Source organism: Perissodus microlepis, chromosome 3, assembly GCF_051167445.1.
Source record: "Perissodus microlepis isolate ML-2025 ecotype Zambia chromosome 3, ASM5116744v1, whole genome shotgun sequence".
NCBI classification, from domain to species: domain Eukaryota; kingdom Metazoa; phylum Chordata; class Actinopteri; order Cichliformes; family Cichlidae; genus Perissodus; species Perissodus microlepis.
This window is the reverse complement of record NC_140463.1, coordinates 526,200-545,463: the sequence shown is the minus strand read 5'-3', so window position 1 is coordinate 545,463 and position 19,264 is coordinate 526,200. Positions and strand designations below refer to the sequence as shown.

The 19,264-nt window shown below is 46.3% G+C and overlaps 1 protein-coding gene across 3 annotated transcripts in view; it reads left to right on the top strand.

The window, feature by feature from the left end:
* Positions 1-1,256: 1,256 nt before the first annotated feature.
* The window catches only part of dlg4b (discs, large homolog 4b (Drosophila)), a 42,703-nt gene continuing 24,695 nt past the window's right edge, over positions 1,257-19,264 (top strand). Inside the window, exons 1-4 of one of the 3 annotated variants that reach the window (XM_084922924.1) lie at positions 1,257-1,288; positions 3,986-4,105; positions 7,305-7,375; positions 14,398-14,523. In XM_084922924.1, coding sequence (XP_084779050.1) covers positions 1,270-1,288; positions 3,986-4,105; positions 7,305-7,375; positions 14,398-14,523 — 336 coding nt within the window. In that variant the 5' untranslated portion in view covers positions 1,257-1,269. Of the gene's footprint in view, positions 1,289-3,985; positions 4,106-7,304; positions 7,376-7,624; positions 7,919-14,397; positions 14,524-15,995; positions 16,381-19,264 lie in introns of those variants that run through there. The other 2 variants (XM_084922925.1, XM_084922926.1) reach the window with 2 other exon arrangements.

Genomic DNA, 19,264 nt, shown 5'->3' with positions numbered 1-19,264 from the left:
ATGAAGATGAATAAAGATGAATAAAGGTTTTGTGAAATGACTACTGAGTTCCGGTGCCGTCTCTGGAAGTTTCGACGAATAAAAGAACCGGGGTAAAACTGATTTCGCAACAATACAAACTTTAGAGCTAGGGGTGAGCCAGAAAGCACCTGACTAGCTAACTAATATTAGCTTAGCGTGCAAACCAAAAATGCTACTTGTGAATAAAGTTACTGTTAATGCACCAAAATGCCTGTAACTTTCAGGGCACATGCTAGTACTACTTATAAGAAAATACAATTACCACTGTGAGAACGTTTTCACTAATAAACATACAGAAACTAACAACGACATCGCTCATGCCCACCCACCTCCAACATGGGATTTTTAAATTTTTTTAATTAATTTTTTTTTTTTTGGATTAGCATTCGAGTCTCTCAATGAATACAGAAGAAAGACTGACCACAAGAAAGCAAGAGACAAGGCTAATAAAGAAGGTATTTGCTGAGGCATGTACTGTGCAGCAATGGGGAACATGAACAGTGCAGTTGTAGTATTTGTCCACCAGGTGGCTCCAGCTATTCATAAAGTGCATCAATGATTGAGGAAATTCATTATTATGCTCTTTTAATTAACTGTTACAGTTACAGAGTAACAAGGCTACTCTGTTTAACACACTTCAGTCTGATCTCTGTTAGTCTGACATGCTGAAACAACCTGCTTCATTTTAACCCTTCAAATAAAAATAAAGAGTGTATTTATTTCATTTTATTTGTCACTATAAAGCTGCTCAGAGCTCAGCAATAATGACATAATTCTTATTTTCAGAACGTGTGATAACAGACGTGACACTTTAATGATCATCTATATTCACACCTCAAAGAATTCAAAGTGTCACCTGACCCATATCTAATCTGAGACTTTTTGCTTTCATCAGTTTTGACTTCATCGTTAATATTTACTCTGATCTGTCATATAAATCTGATCTCAGTCGTGTGAGTTAGTGTAGAGTTTTCTCAGCTGAAGCATCGACGCCTCAGTGATGCGTCTGTCTGTCTCTGTCATGAGTTTGACCCACACGTCTCAACACTTAATTACATTTATTTAAACGTTTTCCTTCATCAGCTCAGTTTAAACCACGGTGGCTCTCACTGAGACCGACAGCATCGTCCAATCCTGTGAACTGGAGATGGGCGGGGCCTCAGTAAAGAGGGATTAGGACTCTGTTACCCAGAGTGCACTGCAAGTGTAAAATCTCCAAAGAGGATTAGTGAGGATCAGAGAGACGACATGCCGCTGAAGAGAGAAGGTGAGACGCTTTTTCCACATCAGCGTTCTGTTTGTTTGTGTGTTTGTTTGTTTGTTTTTGTTTGTTTGTTTGTTTGTTTTTGTTTGTTTGTTTTGTTTTAGGTGTGTGTGGTTTCACTCCTGTGGTTCGTCCTCAGCCTCTTCTTCTACTTCTTCTTGTCTTTCACTTCCTGTTCTCCTCACTGGTATATATAAAAATCTACTGTCTGCGTGACCTTTGACCTCTGTAAGTCACCATGGTTACACTGGGGTTCATCTTGTTTTGACTGGTTTTCCTGGTCTGACCTCAGAGTGGGTCATACAGGAAGCCTGGGCATCATGTGACCTGAGCTCCTGACACGAGCTGCTGGATTCAAAGTGAAACTTTATTTAAGGCTGACGGACGGACGGACCAGCTGATCAGAGCTCAGGGCCGAAGCAGGTTTCATGGTTTCTGTGAGTGCAGGAGCTGACAGGATCCTCAGGGATGGAGCTCTGAGGAGGCTGAGGACACCACCTGTTGGAGGAGTGTCAGGTGTGTCCTGCTGGGAGGAGGCGGGTCATCACTCTGGGTTACGGTTTGTAAACCCCTCAGAGGAGCTGAGGAGGCAGGGGGAGGTCTGCTGTCCTCATGACCCGACGGACTCCAACACACATGATTAAACCTCAGTCTGCATGAACAGGTGACGGGCTCACAGGTGAGCGTCAGGCCTGCTGTCACATGATCTGCTCATACAGAGCTCTGTGTACAGAGCTCAGTCTGGTTAGCCTACCAAAGATGGAGGAGACCTGCTCCTGCACAGTGGGTGGAGCAGCTGCAGCTGGTTTCTGACTCCACCCCTCCTCCATCTGAGGTTCTCTCAGGTTTGATGCTGATTGGGTCCATACATGACTGGGTGTGTGAGTGGGTGTGGAAGCTGTTCTCTAAGTCTTAGTGGACCTGCATTGTGCACAGCTGATGGAGGTGGGTGTGTCTCATGATGACCTCACAGCCATCTCAGACAGTGTGGAGGACACAGGGAGCTCCACCTGACTCTAAACTTTTATTTTGGTAGTCAGTCAGAAGTAGAGTTCCTCCTTTCCTCTGACAGACACTCGGGGATCAGGTCCTGGGCTGGAGGCTTTTCCTGGAAGTGTCCCTGCTGCAGGTCGGTGTGAGAGAGACTCCAACAGCTGCTTCATCTGTGAGGGACAGAGCAGGAACAACACCTACCCCGACTCAGCCACAGCGCTCTGCACATGTGGACAGATGTTCACACACAGCAGACACAGCTGATCTGAGCTTCATGGATCAGGCAGGTGTGGCCGTCCCTCCTCCAGACCCCCAGGCCCTGCATGCGTGGGGGTGTGATGGAGAGGGAGGAGGGAGACAGATGGGGATGGGGAGGAAAGGATTGGGGGGTGGGAAAGTACTCCCTCCCTGGAGGGGCCGCCCCTTCCACAGAGGTCCACCTGACCTCACCACAGAGGAAAAACTACACCCACCCCAAACTTTACCCAAATCCCAGACTACATAAGAAGCAAGACACCCAGGCTGAGCTCCTCCCCCACCTGCGGAGTGGACTCCTCAACAGCAGAGACGCCCTGCAAAGGATGGTAACAACCTCCCCACCAGCTGAAGAGGCCCCCAGTTCCACCAATGCACCAAAGGCCCCCTGCGCCAGGATGCACCCACCCACAACCTCAGCGACACATCAACCAGGACCCCAGCCCGGAGGTGGAGCACCCCAAGAACCCAGGGGCAGGCTGCCAGGCCGGTAACCAAGGGAACACCACCCAAGAGCCACAAAAGCCCCATCCAGGTCAGGATCACAGCCCCCACGCCAAACCGCACAAGAAACCTACCCCAAGGGAACCCACGTACCCAGCAATGGCCAGCAGGACAGCACCACAGCCCCCCACCCCCACGAGGTGATGGAGCCGATCGATGTAGCAGTATTGGTTCATGTTCAGGTTCCTTTCATGGTGAGCCGTGAGAGCTGATCTCTGGGCAGAGGTTTGTTATTACAGCAAACACATTAAGATTGTTCTATTTTGGTTTCTCTTTACTGATGTTTCCTGGAAATGTAATGATTTATTCAGACAGTTTGATTAATAATAACGAGGATTTCATTCATTTCCATCTGAATATATTTTTATCCTTTTTTGGATTTTCTTTCACACTTCATTTGTACTCAGTGTTTCCAGATGTCACACAGCTGTTGTTGATGCTGGTAGTGTGAGAGGTCCGACCTGTGTCACAGCAGCAGCATGTGAGCACGTCTGTGTGTTCTGCACTGGGACACACAGGTGTGCAGTGTGGGGGCGGGGCTCCTCATGTGTACAGGTGTCCTCGTGCCCCTGGTATCCCGACTGTTAAAGTGCTCTTCCACATGTTTCCTGGAGACGTCTGAGCTTCTTTACACCTTCAAAGTGTGACCAGGCTGTGGGTCTCAGTTACCTTTACTGGAAAAAAGGCCAAACATGACCTCTGTGACCTCTGTGACCTGTACAGACACAGTAACACACACAGGTGTGTCTGCTGGAGTCCAGGGTCCCACAGCTCAGCTGCTCCCAGAGACACAGACATGATGTATGTGGTCCATGACCATGATGGACAGTCCTGACAGCTCACTGTGTCACCTACTGCTTACATGACTCAGAACAGGGTTTGTACCACAGTAGAGTCCAGTGGAGTCCAGTAGAGTCCAGTAAAGCGTGTGCTGTGGTGTCTCCTCAGATACTGAGCGCGCTCTGCAGGTGATGGAGGCCTGTCAGGCTGGAGCCGCTGACGGGGTCAAAGGTCGAGCAGAGAAGCTGCTCAACATCTTCCAGAGTGACCTGTTCCAGGCCCTGCTGGGTAACAACACACACACACTGTCACAGTAACACACACACACGATAACACACACACACACACACAGGAACACACACACGGTTGCTGTACGTATAACGCCGGCTGTAGCTTTGCAGCTCACAGCCCGACACTCACCAACACAACAGCATGGAGAGCGCAGACTTCAAGGCGGCGAGGCCTGATTGCGGGTGCCGCTCAGGTGCGTCCGCCTCCCCTGCAGCGGCGCTGCAGACCACGCCCCGCCACACACATTAACCTGGTAAATACATATTTAGGCAGAATTTTGCAAATATCCATTTTTTTTTAGCAGCATAGAGCTTTTTTTCCAATCATTTTTTAAAAGTCAGGTCAAGGCTCCAAAAGCCCAAAGGAGATATGAGGATGGCTCACAACAGGTTTTGTTTGCTGGATCATTTTAGTTCAGCTGGGTGTCTTTGCTTTGGTTATAGTTAAAAGTTAAAAAGTTAGAACTTTTCTGTTCAAACAAGCCTTTTGTTGATCTACGTATTTTATATTCTTTACATTCTTTACATTTGATCTTTTACATTGTGTATAATGTCTGTTGATTGTATTGTTTATTTTAATATCTGTGTACAGCGCTTTGTGACTGCCTGTCTGTGAAAAGCGCTTAATAAATAAACTTTACTTACTTACTTTAGTTGTTCACACAAAGCATAAAGGTAAAAAACCAATATATACAGTGTTATCTTCATTTTAGATGTTAAAAAGTATTTGTGGCTCCCAGAGTTTTCTTTTGCGTGGAAATCGCGTCCAAATTGCTCTTTGGGTGTTAAAGGTTGCTGACCCCTGCCCTAGCCCCTAACCCTAACCCTTAAAAATGAATGTCTAACCCTGACCCTAAACCTGATCATAACCTAATTGTAACCTTGACACCAAAACCACATTTCGAGCCTCAAAAATGCCTTTAAATGCCTTCAAACTTGCGAGGACCGTTGTGCGTGTGTCTCCTCACAATGCACATTTTGGTCCTCACAAAGATAGCTAGACAGGAACACACACACTGACACACACACACACACACACAGATGTCACAGGTGTGACTCTCAGTGTGACCTGATGGTGGCGCTGCTTCAGGATCAGAGCAGGAGGGGGCGGAGCTTCGTCAGCTCTAAGTAAAGTGATCCTGATGATCGGCTGAGCTCATGACAGACGCTCAGAGAGGTCACATGATCACGTCACTGACTCAGCTGGTTACAGGTGAGGATACAGAAACATCAGAGAGTTTCACCTGTAATCACCTGCTTCTGTGTCGGCCTATCAGGTTTGTGTTACTGTGTATATATTTAATATACCAGGACTCTTTCCAGTACTTGCTGCATATTTATAAATACTTTTTTCTAAAATTTAACTCTCAGGTTATTTTGGGAACATTTTAATACTCTTGTTTCCTGACAGTTTATAATTTAAGACATATTTAACTTCATTTAGAATGATTATTATTTAGTTATTACTTTAGATTACTGTAATGAGCTGTTCTCTCATTAAGTATGAATATTTAACCTTTGTTTCCTCACAATAAAATGTAATTATTCAGCTTTTTAGAAAACTTTCAGAGCGTGTTTCAGGCGTTTGGATTTTTCAGAAATAATTATTTTTCTGCAGTTTTCTGTAATTGTATTCTTAGAAACATAACATCAACATAACGAGCTTATTCTCCTATAGCGAGTCACAGATGTGTGTGTTCGTTATATTTATCATTTATAATAATTGTAGAACATTTAGAAACAGTTTATAATTCACTTCATATTTGACTCCTTCATCCATATTTTTCAGTTATAATAAAACGTTTTAATGAGATTTTTCCTGATGCTTATTTCATATTTTGGGGATGTTTTCCCAGAAATATGTTCTTTGAATTCATCACTAGTTTTTGGACCATTTATTTATTTATTTATTATAATTGTGAGAGTTTTAATGGTTCTCAGTCATCTGAACGAGATTTTTTCTGATCTTTTTGTAGAATATTGTGATTTGAGGTTTTTAGTTGTTTTATCATGAAATCCTGTTTCATAATTAACGTGATTATTTAAAATCACAGTTATGATGCTGTTTTCATCAGACTGTGAGTCTGTGGTGTTTATGTTTCCATCAATAATAATAAAAACATGAAGTCAATGTTGCATCCATTCATACACTGGTGGTGTTCTCACACACTGCAGTAACAGATTACTCCTTCAGAGTAATAGATTACTCTTACAGAGAACTGCCTGCTCAGCCTGTGTTAATCTGGTCTTAGTGAAGTGATTGGCTGAGACGGTCGGGGTTTACTGAGTCACCACAGGACTCTGTGCTCTGATTGGCTGCTGCAGGTGAGAGCTCACCTGTTCATGCAGCCGTTGTGATGTGATGAAGGTTCAGAGGACGACGTTTCTGTGATGGGTTAATGGCAGAGCCGTTTTTAAAGGACTGTTTCACTTTATGCGAGCCTGCAGGGTCTCTGAGCGATCTGATTGGCTCTGTGAGGTTGCACTAACTCAGCCTGAACACTAACCAGCAGACCAGACTAACGGAAACAGAGCAGAAAGACCCTTTAACTGTGGGACAGGCGGGGGTTCATGATGGTGCATTCAGGTTTAATCTGAGTTTAGAGTGTCAGAATACGCTGTGTGGCCGGCCCACCAGGGGGCGCTGCTGCACAGGGAGGGCTGATCATGGGCCCATTTTCTTCTTCTGTTTGTTTGTTTATAATATTCTGACCAATCACAGCCAAGAAACGCTGCTGGTTAGTTGTTCCTGTGAGCCAATCACAGCCTGTTTGTCCATCATGTCTTTTTCTCTCATAGTCTTACTTTAAAATCTGAACATTTCCATCTTTTTACTCAAAATTCAGACGCCTCTCTGTCATTTACATGACTTTGGCTCCGTAAGTCAAAGATTTAAACTTTTTCATGTTATTAATGCTCCAACAGCACAAACTCGGTACAGAGGTTCAGTTCAGGTGAAGCTAGCGAATGGCTAGCAGCTACAGTCACTACTATCAACATCTACCTGTCAGTCAAAGAGGCCACGCCCCTAATGATGCAAACTTTAAATTATCCACAGAGACTGAAACATCTGTGTATCCAGCTGTAAACATGTTTAACATGAGGACTGACTCACTGCTGCCTCTGCTGGACACCAGAGGAACTGCAGGTGACACACTCAGACGTGTGTGTGTGTGTGTGTGTGTGTGTGTGCGCAGACATCCAGGAGTTTTACGAGCTGACGGTGTGTGAGAACCAGACGACGGACCAACCACACACACCTGTACAGGTACGAACACACACACACACACAACTTATAATCCACATAGAAACACCCGTTGCTGTTACTTAGCAACAGCTGCAGCAGCATTGCCGGGGCAACAGCTGCATAACACCATGGCAACAGGAGCCCAACCCCCACCACCCCCTCCCCTCACTCTTCCTCTGTGTCTCTCACCCTCTCTCTCGCTCTCTCTCTCTTCATGTCTTCTTTCTGTCGAGTGACTCAAGGTGCGCACGCACACACACACACACACACACACACACACACACACACACACACACACACACACACACCCCAGTCTTCCTCATCTTCATCTCTCGCTCTCTCCTGCACTGCTCGCTCGCCCCCTTCTCTCTCTCTCTCGCTCAGTGCTGTCAGACGGAGGATAGAGGAGCTGAGAGAGCGGGCGAGCGAGGGAGGATAGACAGAAGAACGAGGAGAGAGAGAGAGGGAGAGCGAGCATGAGTGTATGAGTGTGTGTGGAAATGTGTGTGTGTGAGTGTGTGTGTGTGTGTGGATATGGACTGCCTCTGCATTGTCACCACCAAGGTAAGAGCAGACCGCCCGCACGCATCCGCCACAACACACACACACACACACACACACACACGGTTTATGAGGACACACATACATGTCCTCGCGTGTGTCCTCATGAAGCATCAAAGCCAGTGTTGTGTGTGTGTGTTTGTGTGTTTTCAGATTTCATGTTTTCATTCAACACCACTGTCTCTCGCTCTCTCTCTCGCTCTTTCTGCCCCCGTATGTGCGTGTGTGTGTGTGTGTGTGTGTGTTAGCATAGCCACATTAGCACGTATGTTAGCTGGTGCTAGCCGCAGCCAGCTGTGAGCAGGAGGGCCGTGCGCTGGATGCTGAGCACATGTGGAATCGGCGCGTCACATGTCGAGGCTCACATGTGCTTGTTGTCACGGAGACGGTCATGTTTCCCTCCAAACTGAAGCTCGGTTCAGGACGTGTTGGCGGGCTGCAACAGGTCGTGTGTTAAACTGCACTGTCACCCTGACCTGTGGCGCTCGGCGGCGCGCTCGTTACAGGAAACTGAAGGAAAGTACCGAGTGTTAGAGACACTGTTGGCGCCATGGGACGGTTCAGGGTGATCACCTGTTGTATCACAGGATGAACCTGAGTGGCATCATTAGCGTGGAAACTTGGTCTCAGAGTTGTGCAGTAACCACACGTGTGGGTACGACTGTGACTGTGAGGACGAGGTCACGTCTGTGGAGGGTCCTAATAATCTTAGAGGCATCATCCAACCTCCCCAGCACGAGATCATGTGATTGATGGTAGAGCAATGATTCACCAAGGGTGTGCAGGTGTGCAGGTGTGAAGGCGTGACAGATGTGCAGGTGTGACAGACGTGCAGGTGTGACAGATGGAGCACGAGCAGTCAGGAGCATTTCAGCTCAAACAGCAGCAGTTAGAGGAGAAACAGCAGGAATGCAACAAAGCTGTGGGATGTTTTTCAATTTTCTGGCCTATTTCTGATCCTGAGCTGCTCCATGGTGGAGAGGATGCTGTCAGGTGGAGGAAGGAAGACCGTTAGTGGACACATATCATAAATATGAAGAGATGTAAATGAGCTGGTGGAAACACAGAGAACACTTGTCTCAGTCTGTGTGGATCAGAGCTGTGATTGGAGGTTCATGTCTGAGACCGGCTGTCGTGTTACAGTGCATCTCAGTCATGTCGTTACTCTGTAGTGTACCACAGTGCAATTATCATTTACTTTGTTCATCACAGAAGTGTGAAATGATGTCAGTGACAGAGTGACACAGTGCTCAGTGAGTTTAATGACTAAGAGTGTAAATTTGATCCAGTCAGCAGCTCTTCACACACCAGCTCTGTGATATTTTCATGCATTACAAATACTGTCCAGACTCACCTGTGGAGAAACTCACCTGTTCTGAACACAGCCGTTCACACTGATACATAAAACACTTGATTTGACTATCACGTTGGCTCCTGGGATGTGTTACAGAGGCTTTATCCCAGCAACAGGATACCGGCTGTAACAGGAAACACTGGGGCAGTGCTGTGGTGTCGTCCTTACAGGCACATCCAGGCCGGTGCTGGTCACTGGGTTCAAGCCTAAAACACTCTGTGAGTGACAGAAAGCGTCGATGTTTGACTGCAGCTCGGAGAGGAAACCATGTCACACATGAACACGTGTTTCTGACCGTGGGCCTGAACACACTCAGGACCAGCAACGTGGACTGGTTTATGATCCTGGGTAACACAGATCTGTGAGGGAGTCAGCCCAAACATGCAGCACAAACTGTGTTTCATCAACGTGAGAAGTCAGTGTGAGTAACGTTTGTGTTCTTGGAGCAACAGATGGAGCAAAATGTGCTTAAGGATGGAGGCCTGTAGGAGGCCATGAAGAGGAATGTAGCTGCACTGTGTTTGGTCTGGGCTGATGTTTGCTTTCTCACTCTGTTCTTTGTGTTCGTCCTCTGCAGTAACTCTTGACAGTCGTTGTTGGTTTATAACAATAATGTTGGCATCCTATTAAAGAGTATTAATCATTTTAAAGGCACATTCATCCCCCTGTTCTCTGATACTTCCTGTTTCCTCTCCTCCATCACTGCTGGAATATTCTTCTATTTCCTGCTCACAGAGATGGATGTGTTGGATCAGAAATAGCTTTGTCTATCTTTAGCTGCATCAGTGCTGCTAATGGACCCACACACACACACACACTGAGGTCTTGTGTATTCAAACAGAGTCTTTTGCTGTGCTCACTCCTCATTGGGCAGCAGTTTGTTTGAATGGACCAATCCAGTCCAGTGACATCATGTGAGAACTGGCTCAGACCGGACTGATTCCTGCAGCACGTTAAAGAGTTAAATGCTTTGCTGGTTCTTCTACACGTGTATGTTTGCATGAGCTGAACTGGTTCCAGTCTTTAAGACGATAAAGACTCTTTTTCATTAGCACCAACTCTGGAAGTTCGCCATGGTTTTCAGGGTTTTCCATTAGTGGTAGCTCCTGGTACCAGGTACGTTTTTAGTGCCCGCTATGCCGGGGTTCCAAAGTGACCTGAGGTGATCTGGAAATGTGACGTCAACAGATTGCATACCACTGCAGGTGGTACTCGATTGTAATGGAAAAGAATTGACTATCAGAGTATGTCATGGCTCTAGAGTGCAACCCATTTGGTCGCAAATGAGACCTAATTTCTCAAAGGTGCGACTGAAAAAAATCCACCAGCCGTTTGAGGAAAAAAAAAGCAACTCTGAAAGTCTCTGTGTGGTCAACAATAGATACACATTTCGTCGATGTCGTGATCTAATCCCATCAGAGATGGGGCGGGACCTTTCAGGTTCCCATGCACAAGTAAGATGTTCAGATGTTCAGTTTGAAGCCTCCGAGGCATTTTTAACTCAGATTTTGTTTTTATTTAATATATCTTGAGATGTTTTAAGTTTAAATTTCAGCTCAGTGAAGCAGTTTAAGCACAAGAACTTCATCAGTACCGTATTTTTTGGACTATAAGGCGCACCTAAAATTCTTTAATTTTCTCAAAAGTGCGCCTTATGTATGAATTCTGGTTGTGTTTACTGAGCTCGAACTGATTTCATGTGGTACATGGCGTTCAAAAATCTGTCACAAATGTTTTAGTACGACTTTGGTAACCTATGAAGCTGCACGGCTGCATAGATTGTCGGAGCATTACGGCTACCGTAGTCTGGAGCCTCGCGGAGTGATACGTACTGTGCTTCAACGCAATATTACCGTATTGTGTGTGTATAAGGAGCCCAAAATGGCTCCTGATAAGAGACATCCTTATGAAGCGGATTTCAAGTAAAGTCTGACTTGCGTCTTAATGCGCCTTAAAATCCAAAAAATACGGTAACTTATCTTTTTTGTAGAAATGTGCTCCAAATAAAGAACTTTGTGTTGACAAGACTGATAGGTAATCATTTACAAATCAATATTGTCTGTATGGACGGTCATTTTTAAAAAGTGAACGTGTAAAGTGTTAGGCACTGCGGTTGAAACATTTGGGTGCGCCTAACTGTGGTGCTGGTGCACCTAATAAAAAAAGTTAGGCGCACCAGTGCAACCATGGCAACAAGTTAGTCTAGAGCCCCGGATTAGGTACTACTGGAACATGCTGCTGACACATGACCTCATGATGTCATGGTGACGTGGACACCGTGGAAATACAGGCTTTCAGGATCAGTGTTGGTCAAGTTACTTGAAAAAAGTAATCAGTAACTAATTACTGATTACTTCCCCCCAAAAGTAATCCCATTACTTTACTGATTACTTATTTTCAAAAGTAATTAATTACTTAGTTACTTTTTAAAAACACGATTTACAACCTGAATAGGTGATGAAGTGATAGATCTTTCAGCCCAATTCTACTTTTTCTGCATAATCCATCATACAAAATGTAATCAGATGGAAAAGTCTCTTTTTAAAACTTGTTTTATTAGTTTTAATCTTTTAACTTTATGCATCAAGCAAAAATTTAATTATCTGCAACATTCTCTGACTGGAAGAAATTAGTTTAACATTTAAACCTATTTTCTGCACATTCCAGCACATAAAATAATTTTTTTGTGTGTGTTTACACTCAGTCTTTCAAATAGATGCAAGTAAAACACAGCAGAAAATAAATAAAGTCACAGACTAGCGGTCCTGTTGCTCTATTTTCACCTGTAAAGCAGGAGTGGGGCAGGCGGAGGTTTACCCTGGTGCAGGTGAGCCGCAGCGGTCAGTGGAAGAATCCGCGAGTTTCTCTGTGAGTTTCCCATTACCTCGTAGCTACTCGGTGCTTGCTTGGAAGTTTAGGGTTTTTTTCGCTGTAAAAAGAAGTTTTCTTCCCACGCACAGCGGACACTAATGTTTTTGTCACTTTTTATGGAATCAAACTCAAAGTAAGGTCAGTACTTCCACGCTTTAAACGCTGCACGCTCATACTCTCTCCCGCACTCGATATATGATCCACTGTTGATCTGCACACAGCTGTTGTCACGAACGTCGCACTCGCTTACGTCACTGTCATCAGACATTCTCGCAAAAAAATCACAATTTTAGTTACGCAGTAACGCAGCGTTCCTACGGGAAAGTAACGGTAATCTAATTACTGTTTTTGCGATAGTAATCCCTTACTTTACTCGTTACTTGAAAAAAGAGATGGGCAGTAACGCGTTACTTGTAACGCGTTACTGCCCATCTCTGTTCAGGATGATGGAGGTATTAAACTGAAGATGAACCTTTATTGTGGCGAGCTGAAAACTATGCCCATAACACAGGGAAACACGGTTTAACAAACACATTATCCTCGAGGCTTGAGCGGCTGTTTTTGTGTCCATCTCAGTGGTTTAATGAGGTTCTCTTCTGCCTCTGAAGGACTGACGATGGCTCAGGTCCGTCTGTTTTTAGAAACAGCAAAGGTTTCATCCAGTCGGGCAGTTTTTACTGGAGACCACACAGCTGCAGAGCTCTGAGCGGCATCAAAATAAAGTGTTTTTCACTGGTTTTACTGGAGCTGGAGCTCACCACTGGTTCTTCTGTTACAGCCCTCATGTAGTCCAGCAGGTGCAGCTGTTGGTTCTACTCTATAACACGACTAAGGGCGTAAGTCCCCTGTTAGTAAACAGTTTCAGTCTGTTTGATTAGAAATGAATCGTGTTTAAAAAAGTTTCCACCGTCATCATGAGGTCACATTCGTCTGAAAATGATGACAGTAGTTTTGTTCCTTCACTTATAAAGTGTCACCCAGGTGTGTCTGTACCATCAGGATCTGCTGCTTTTATTAGTACCTGTCTGGTGATTTTCAGGTGTGAATGTGGTCACATGACGTGCATGCAGTTTGTTTCCTGTTTAGTTGTCAGTAGACGGTCTGAAGGAGTCCAGCTGGCTTTGAGTCTTTATCTGTGTGTGTGTTGTGGCGCCTCCTGCAGGCCCGTGGGTCACCTGTCAGTCACAGGTGTGTAAACACAGCAGCTCGTCAGCGCTTTAACCAGACGTTAAATCACCGCCGCTCACATCATCGTGTCAGCTCGCCTGAGGTCAGGGGTCACCACTTCCTGCCTTTAATTAGAGTCCTTTGAGCTTCACACACTTCACACAGTGATGATCTGAAATGTTAAACCCACAGACACACAGACAGGTGAGCATGGCGCCGCCGAGGCTGATGGGTGAGAGCAGGTTACAAATGCTGCGCCGCCGCTCCGTGTGTCTGTCTCCATCTTTATGAATCGAACATGGCTCCTCCCCCTCCGTTTGGTGATGTCAGCTGCCAGGCAACGGAGGCTCTCAAGGGTCTTCTTGTTACTATGGCAACCGCATCATCTCTGCCTCTCATTCTCTGCTTTCCCAACAGCTACCTCGTTTCCTCGCTCTCTGCCGAATGCTTCCCTTCGCTCCTTAAACGCCTCCCTTCCTTCCCTTCCTTCCTTTCCTTCTTCTCTGACCTCCCATGCCAGACTCTGATCTGGGATCTGGAGGAGGTTAGACATGAATAATTAATGTTATTGCTATTTTGTGGATTATAGATGTTTGATGTCAGGATGAGTCATTGATGTAACCCCTCATCGATGGTGACATCATGGTAATGAAGAGTTAATAAACACAAACATAATGATCTATGACAGACGACCTGTGTGATCGATGCATTGGTAAACCTGTTTAACAGGATTATGAGGATGGTGTCAGAGCTCCTCAGGGGGTCTGGATGATCCACAGAAGCCCACAGAGCTCCGTGTGGAGGCTGATGGAGCCCTGTGGGCTTTCAGGGGTTGTTGAGGAGGTTCCAGAGGGCCTCCAAGTGTTTGCGAGGCGGCCTGAGCAGATAGAAACAGGGTTAGAGGAGGTTTCAGGAGTTCTCCTGGAGTTTGGAGTTCCTCCCTGTTCCTCAGATGGACTGCAGGGAGTCCTGGTGATGTGTCGGAGCTCCCTGAGGAGGTCCAGGAACAGGGACAGTGGAGGTGTCTCAGCTGTGGGGACAGGGTCCTCATGCTAACAGCTAATGCTAACCCCGATCTGTTTCACTGCAGAAGTACCGTTACCAAGACGATGAGACTCCACCTATTGATCCCAGCCCCGGTCACATGACCCAAGGACGCAGCGTTGAGCTGAGCCACGCACACCTGGACGGATACACACACCCCGCTGCAATCACAGTACGTACACACACACTCAAATACACACAGTGTTTAGTGTGTTTTAACCATCTAATATCAGTTGTGTCAGTTTTTTCATTGGTCAGGTTTTTTCTGACAAGCTAAAATAAATTGCTCTGCACAAATAATTCCAGATCTACGAATATGACACAAATGATAACTCATGTAAATGAATATTTAATTCATTGTTTCTGGTTTTGTGTGAGTGTGGATGCAGTTCTTCATCTGACCAACAGGGGGCAGCATCAGCCCGCCTGCAGCTGTGACTGTGCAAGCGTGTGGTGTGTGGCGCTGTGATGTAGCTCGGTACAAGTGTAATAATAGAACACCATCAGCAGCAGAGTGACGGGGTCACAGCCTGTGGAGCTGACTCATCCTGATGTCACACGGTCAGAATCCCTGGAAAGGTCCTTGAGGAGGCTGGAGGGGGTCAGAGTGACTGTGCTCAGAGGTCCTTGTCCAGGTTTTAGGTCCTGGAGGAGCTTGTTAGGGGCAGGTGAGGGTCTCTGTGGGGACTCTGAGGTGTTTCACGTGTCCTCAGGTCTCTGAAGATGTTCCAGTGATGTCTGGGGTTTGATCTGAAGGTTTTAGGGTCCTGGGATCACTGATGAGAGATTCCAGGTGTTTAGGAGGACCGTTGTGTGTCAGAGGACGTGCTGGATGATGCTTAACAGGGTTTAAGCAGTTTTATCAGGTTTTGAGGGTCTGAACTTAAAGGTCCTTTGAAGCTCGAAAAAAGAGTGCAGGGGCTCACCACAGAGAGGCTCCAAAAGGTTGGAGGGCTCTCAAGGAGCTCTGTGGAGCTCTGTGGAGGTGTGAGGAGATGTGAGGAGGTCTGTGGGAGGTCCTGTCACATCCTCAGGTCTCTGATCAGAGCTTCGCTGTTGAAACACTTCCAAAGAGCTGTTCCCAGGTCAGATCTGTGCACTGGGGTCGCTGTGATGTCACAGGCAGCAGGTGAGGTCAGCCCCAGTCCCCCGTCCCTCATTTACCCCATCATTAATATTCACAGAGAGAGAGTGAGGTGGTGGGGGTCAGGCCCACAGCCACAGGGACCTCTCCTTGCTTAATTACTGACACACACACACACACAGTGTGGGCCGCTCGTGCCCACTCTGAATCTGATGCTCTGCTTCTCTCTCTCTCTCTCTGTCGCTCGTCACCATGGCAACGGCAAGAATGGCAGAAAAGGGAGAGATGAGAAGAAGGGGATGTGGGGGTGGTGTTGCCATGGCAACAGCATTAGCCTGAGTATGTGTGTGTGTTTGCTGAATTACCCCCCCCCCCAATTTCTCTATGCCCCCCTCCTCCTCTTCATCTTCATCTTTTATCTCTCTCTCTCTCTCTCTCGGCGATGGTGACATCACAGAGGGGAGGGGATTCCTTCAGAGAGCGAGGGGCGGTGGTGGTAGAGAGACACAGACGCACAGAGAGAGAGAGAGAGAGGTGTGCAGTGAAGCATGAGGAGGGTCGAGCGAGGAGAGAGAGAGCGCGGAGGAGTGATGAACAGCCTCTCTCTCTCTTCAGTTTTCCTTGCTCGTCCCTCCGTCTCATTTCTCTCCATCAGGAGCAGGATGCTCGCTCGCTCTCTGTGAGCTGTCGGTCATGTCTCTGCGCTCCGTTAACGGGATCCGACGCCTCGCAGGGTTAGCGGGTTTGTGCTGAGCGCGACCTTCCTCCTCTCTCCTTCTTCTTGGTTAATTATTCATCCGTCTCTACACCGCCGCTCTTTATGTAACCGCTTGCTGAGGAGAGAGACAGGAAGTGATGTTCGTGTCCGTGTGGTACGCCAAGAAGATGGGACGACGATTCATCAACAACGTACGGAAAGCCAAGAGGCACAGGCAGAGGATGATGGTAGGACACCTTCATTTTATAGCCCTCGTTAGCACGCCATTGGCTCCACAGGCCAGGGGGCGGGGCCTCCGGCCAGGCCAATTGTGTGGTAACTGAGGTGAAGTTTGAGTGAGTGTAATGGCCGTCTGTGTGAGGTGGAGGGTAAAATGTGTAGCTGTGGGCAGGTTTCAGGTTCATGGATCCATCCAGATGTCAGATGCAGTGACATCACCACAGCTGGATCCTGTTTAAATGACATGTGTAAATACCGATGAATATCACGGCGACGGTTCACACCGCTCCAGCTGTCACCACCATCACCATCATCATCGCCATCATCAAGCCCCAGAGGCCTGAAGTCCTCACCTCTGCTGAGCGGCACTGTGAACGCAACGCGATGAGTTTGAGGGACCGAGTGCATCTGACTCCAGCTGTGGGAACCGCTGCATGCTGCATGTGTGTGTGTGAGAACTCCATTTCCCATCGTCATCAGATCTGTAGTTAAACGGGGTGTTAAGTGTGTGTGTGTGTGTGTGTGAAAATTAATCAAGAGGACGTCCCGGTGGTGTTTGCCTGCTGTCCTGGTTTCATCACTATAATGTTTAAATACAGCTCATTGAAGTGTGATCACATGACCACAGGCTCTATGGCATCACAACCTGCTGGTCTGTGTGTGAAACTCAGGCCTCTAACTCGGTGGATGTTTCTCCTCCTGCTGTTCCCATAGTGACTGCAGATTCTCGTAACTACAAAATACAATTTATCAATATTTGTATTTTAACCTTTGAGAAACAAAGATCAAGAAATTGAAAAAAATCCATCAATGCAGAGAGGTCTGTTAACACATAGTGAGTGAGAAAGGTGACTGGAAAGGAAAAACCCAATGCATCATGGGAATCCCCCGGCAGCCTACGTCTATTGCAGCATAACTAAGGGAGGATTCAGGGTCACCTGGTCCAGCCCTAACTATATGCTTTAGCAAAAAGGAAAGTTTGAAGCCTAATCTTGAAAGTAGAGATAGTGTCTGTCTCCTGAATCCAAACTGGAAGCTGGTTCCACAGAAGAGGGGCCTGAAAACTGAAGGCTCTGCCTCCCATTCTACTTTTAAATACTCTAGGAACAACAAGTAGGCCTGCAGTGTGAGAGCGAAGTGCTCTAATAGGGTGATATGGTGCTACAAGGTCATTAAGATAAGATGGGGCCTGATTATTTAAGACCTTGTATGTGAGGAGCAGGATTTTGAATTCTGGATTTAACAGGAAGCCAATGAAGGGAAGCCAAAACAGGAGAAATCTGCTCTCTCTGATTGTGCATGCAATGCATAATAAGAAGCAGAAAGTTAGCGGCCATCCAGGTCTTTATGTCTTTAAGACATTCCTGCAGTTTAACTCATTGGTGTGTGTTATCTGGCTTCATGGACAGATGGAGCTGGGTGTCATCAGCATAGCAGTGTAAATGTATGCTATGTCTTCCAATGATGCTGCCTAAGGGAAGCATGTAGAATTGGTCCTAGCACTGAACCCTGTGGAACTCCATAATTAACCTCGGTGTGTGAAGAGGACTCTCCATTTGCATCAGGGGTCCCCAATCTCAGTCCACGAGGGCTCCCCCTGGGTCAACACACCTGAATCACATGATTAGTTCATTACCAGGCCTCTGGAGAACTTCAAGACATGTTGAGAAAGTAATTTATCCATTTAAATCAGCTGTGATGGATCAAGGACACATCAAAAACTTGCAGGGACATCTACCCTCGTGGATTGGGATAGGGGACCCCTGATTTGCATGTACAAATTGGAGTCTATTAGATAGATATGATACAAACCACTGCAGTGCAGTACCTGTAACACCTACAGCATGTTCTAATCGCTCTAATAGGATATTATGGTCGACAGTATCGAACGCTGCACTGAGGTCTAGCAGGACAAGCACAGAGATGAGTCCACTGTCAGAGGCCATAAGAAGATCATTTGTAACCTTCACTAAAGCTGTTTCTGTGCTGTGATGAGCTCTGAAACCTGACTGAAACTCTTCAATAAGCCTCTGCAGATGATCTGTTAGCTGTTTGACAACTACTCTTTCAAGGATGTTTGATATGAAAGGAAGGTTGGAGATTGGCCTGTAATTAGCTAAGACTGCTGGGTCTAGAGATGCTTTTTGAGTAAAGGTTTAACCACAGCCAGCTTGAAGGCCTGTGGTACATAGCTGATTATTAGAGATAGGTTGATCATATTTAAGATCGAAGCATTAATTAATGGCAGGACTTCTTTGAGCAGTTTTGTAGGAATGGGGTCTAAAAGACACGTTGATGGTTTGGAGGAAAATGGCAAGCAGGTCTGGCCTGGATCTGGTATCAAGCCGGCACTGCTGGCATGATAAGCTGTATGTCATCCAGATATGGGTCAGTCCTGGCATAGATTGTAGTGTTTATGTGATGGCATGCCATATCTGGTTTGATTGTGGTTTGGTGTATGTGGCCCAGGCTCATAGAAAACAGGTCTTACCTGGATCTGGGATCAAGCTGGCACTTCTGACTGACCGGTGTCATGGCAGAGTGTCTGTCAACCACATGTGGGCCAGGTATGGCAATGATGGCACTATTTATGTTCCTATTTTTTCCTATTTTAGTTAGAAAACCCAAATGCCATGTTGCAGTACTATACTGCTATGGTAGCCAACGTTTCAAATGCAGGTTTGACAGGTTTGTGAGTGTACACTCTATCCAAAACCTAGTGACGGTTTACTCACGTTTACCACTGGGTGGCTGTAGCTCAGGAGGTAGAGCAGGTCACCTACTGATGGGAAGGTTCGATCCCTGCCTCCTCCAGTCTACAGTCAAGAGTGTGAATGTATATGAATGTAGTTAGGCACTCAGGTTAGAGAAAGTGTGTGAATGTGGCATGTT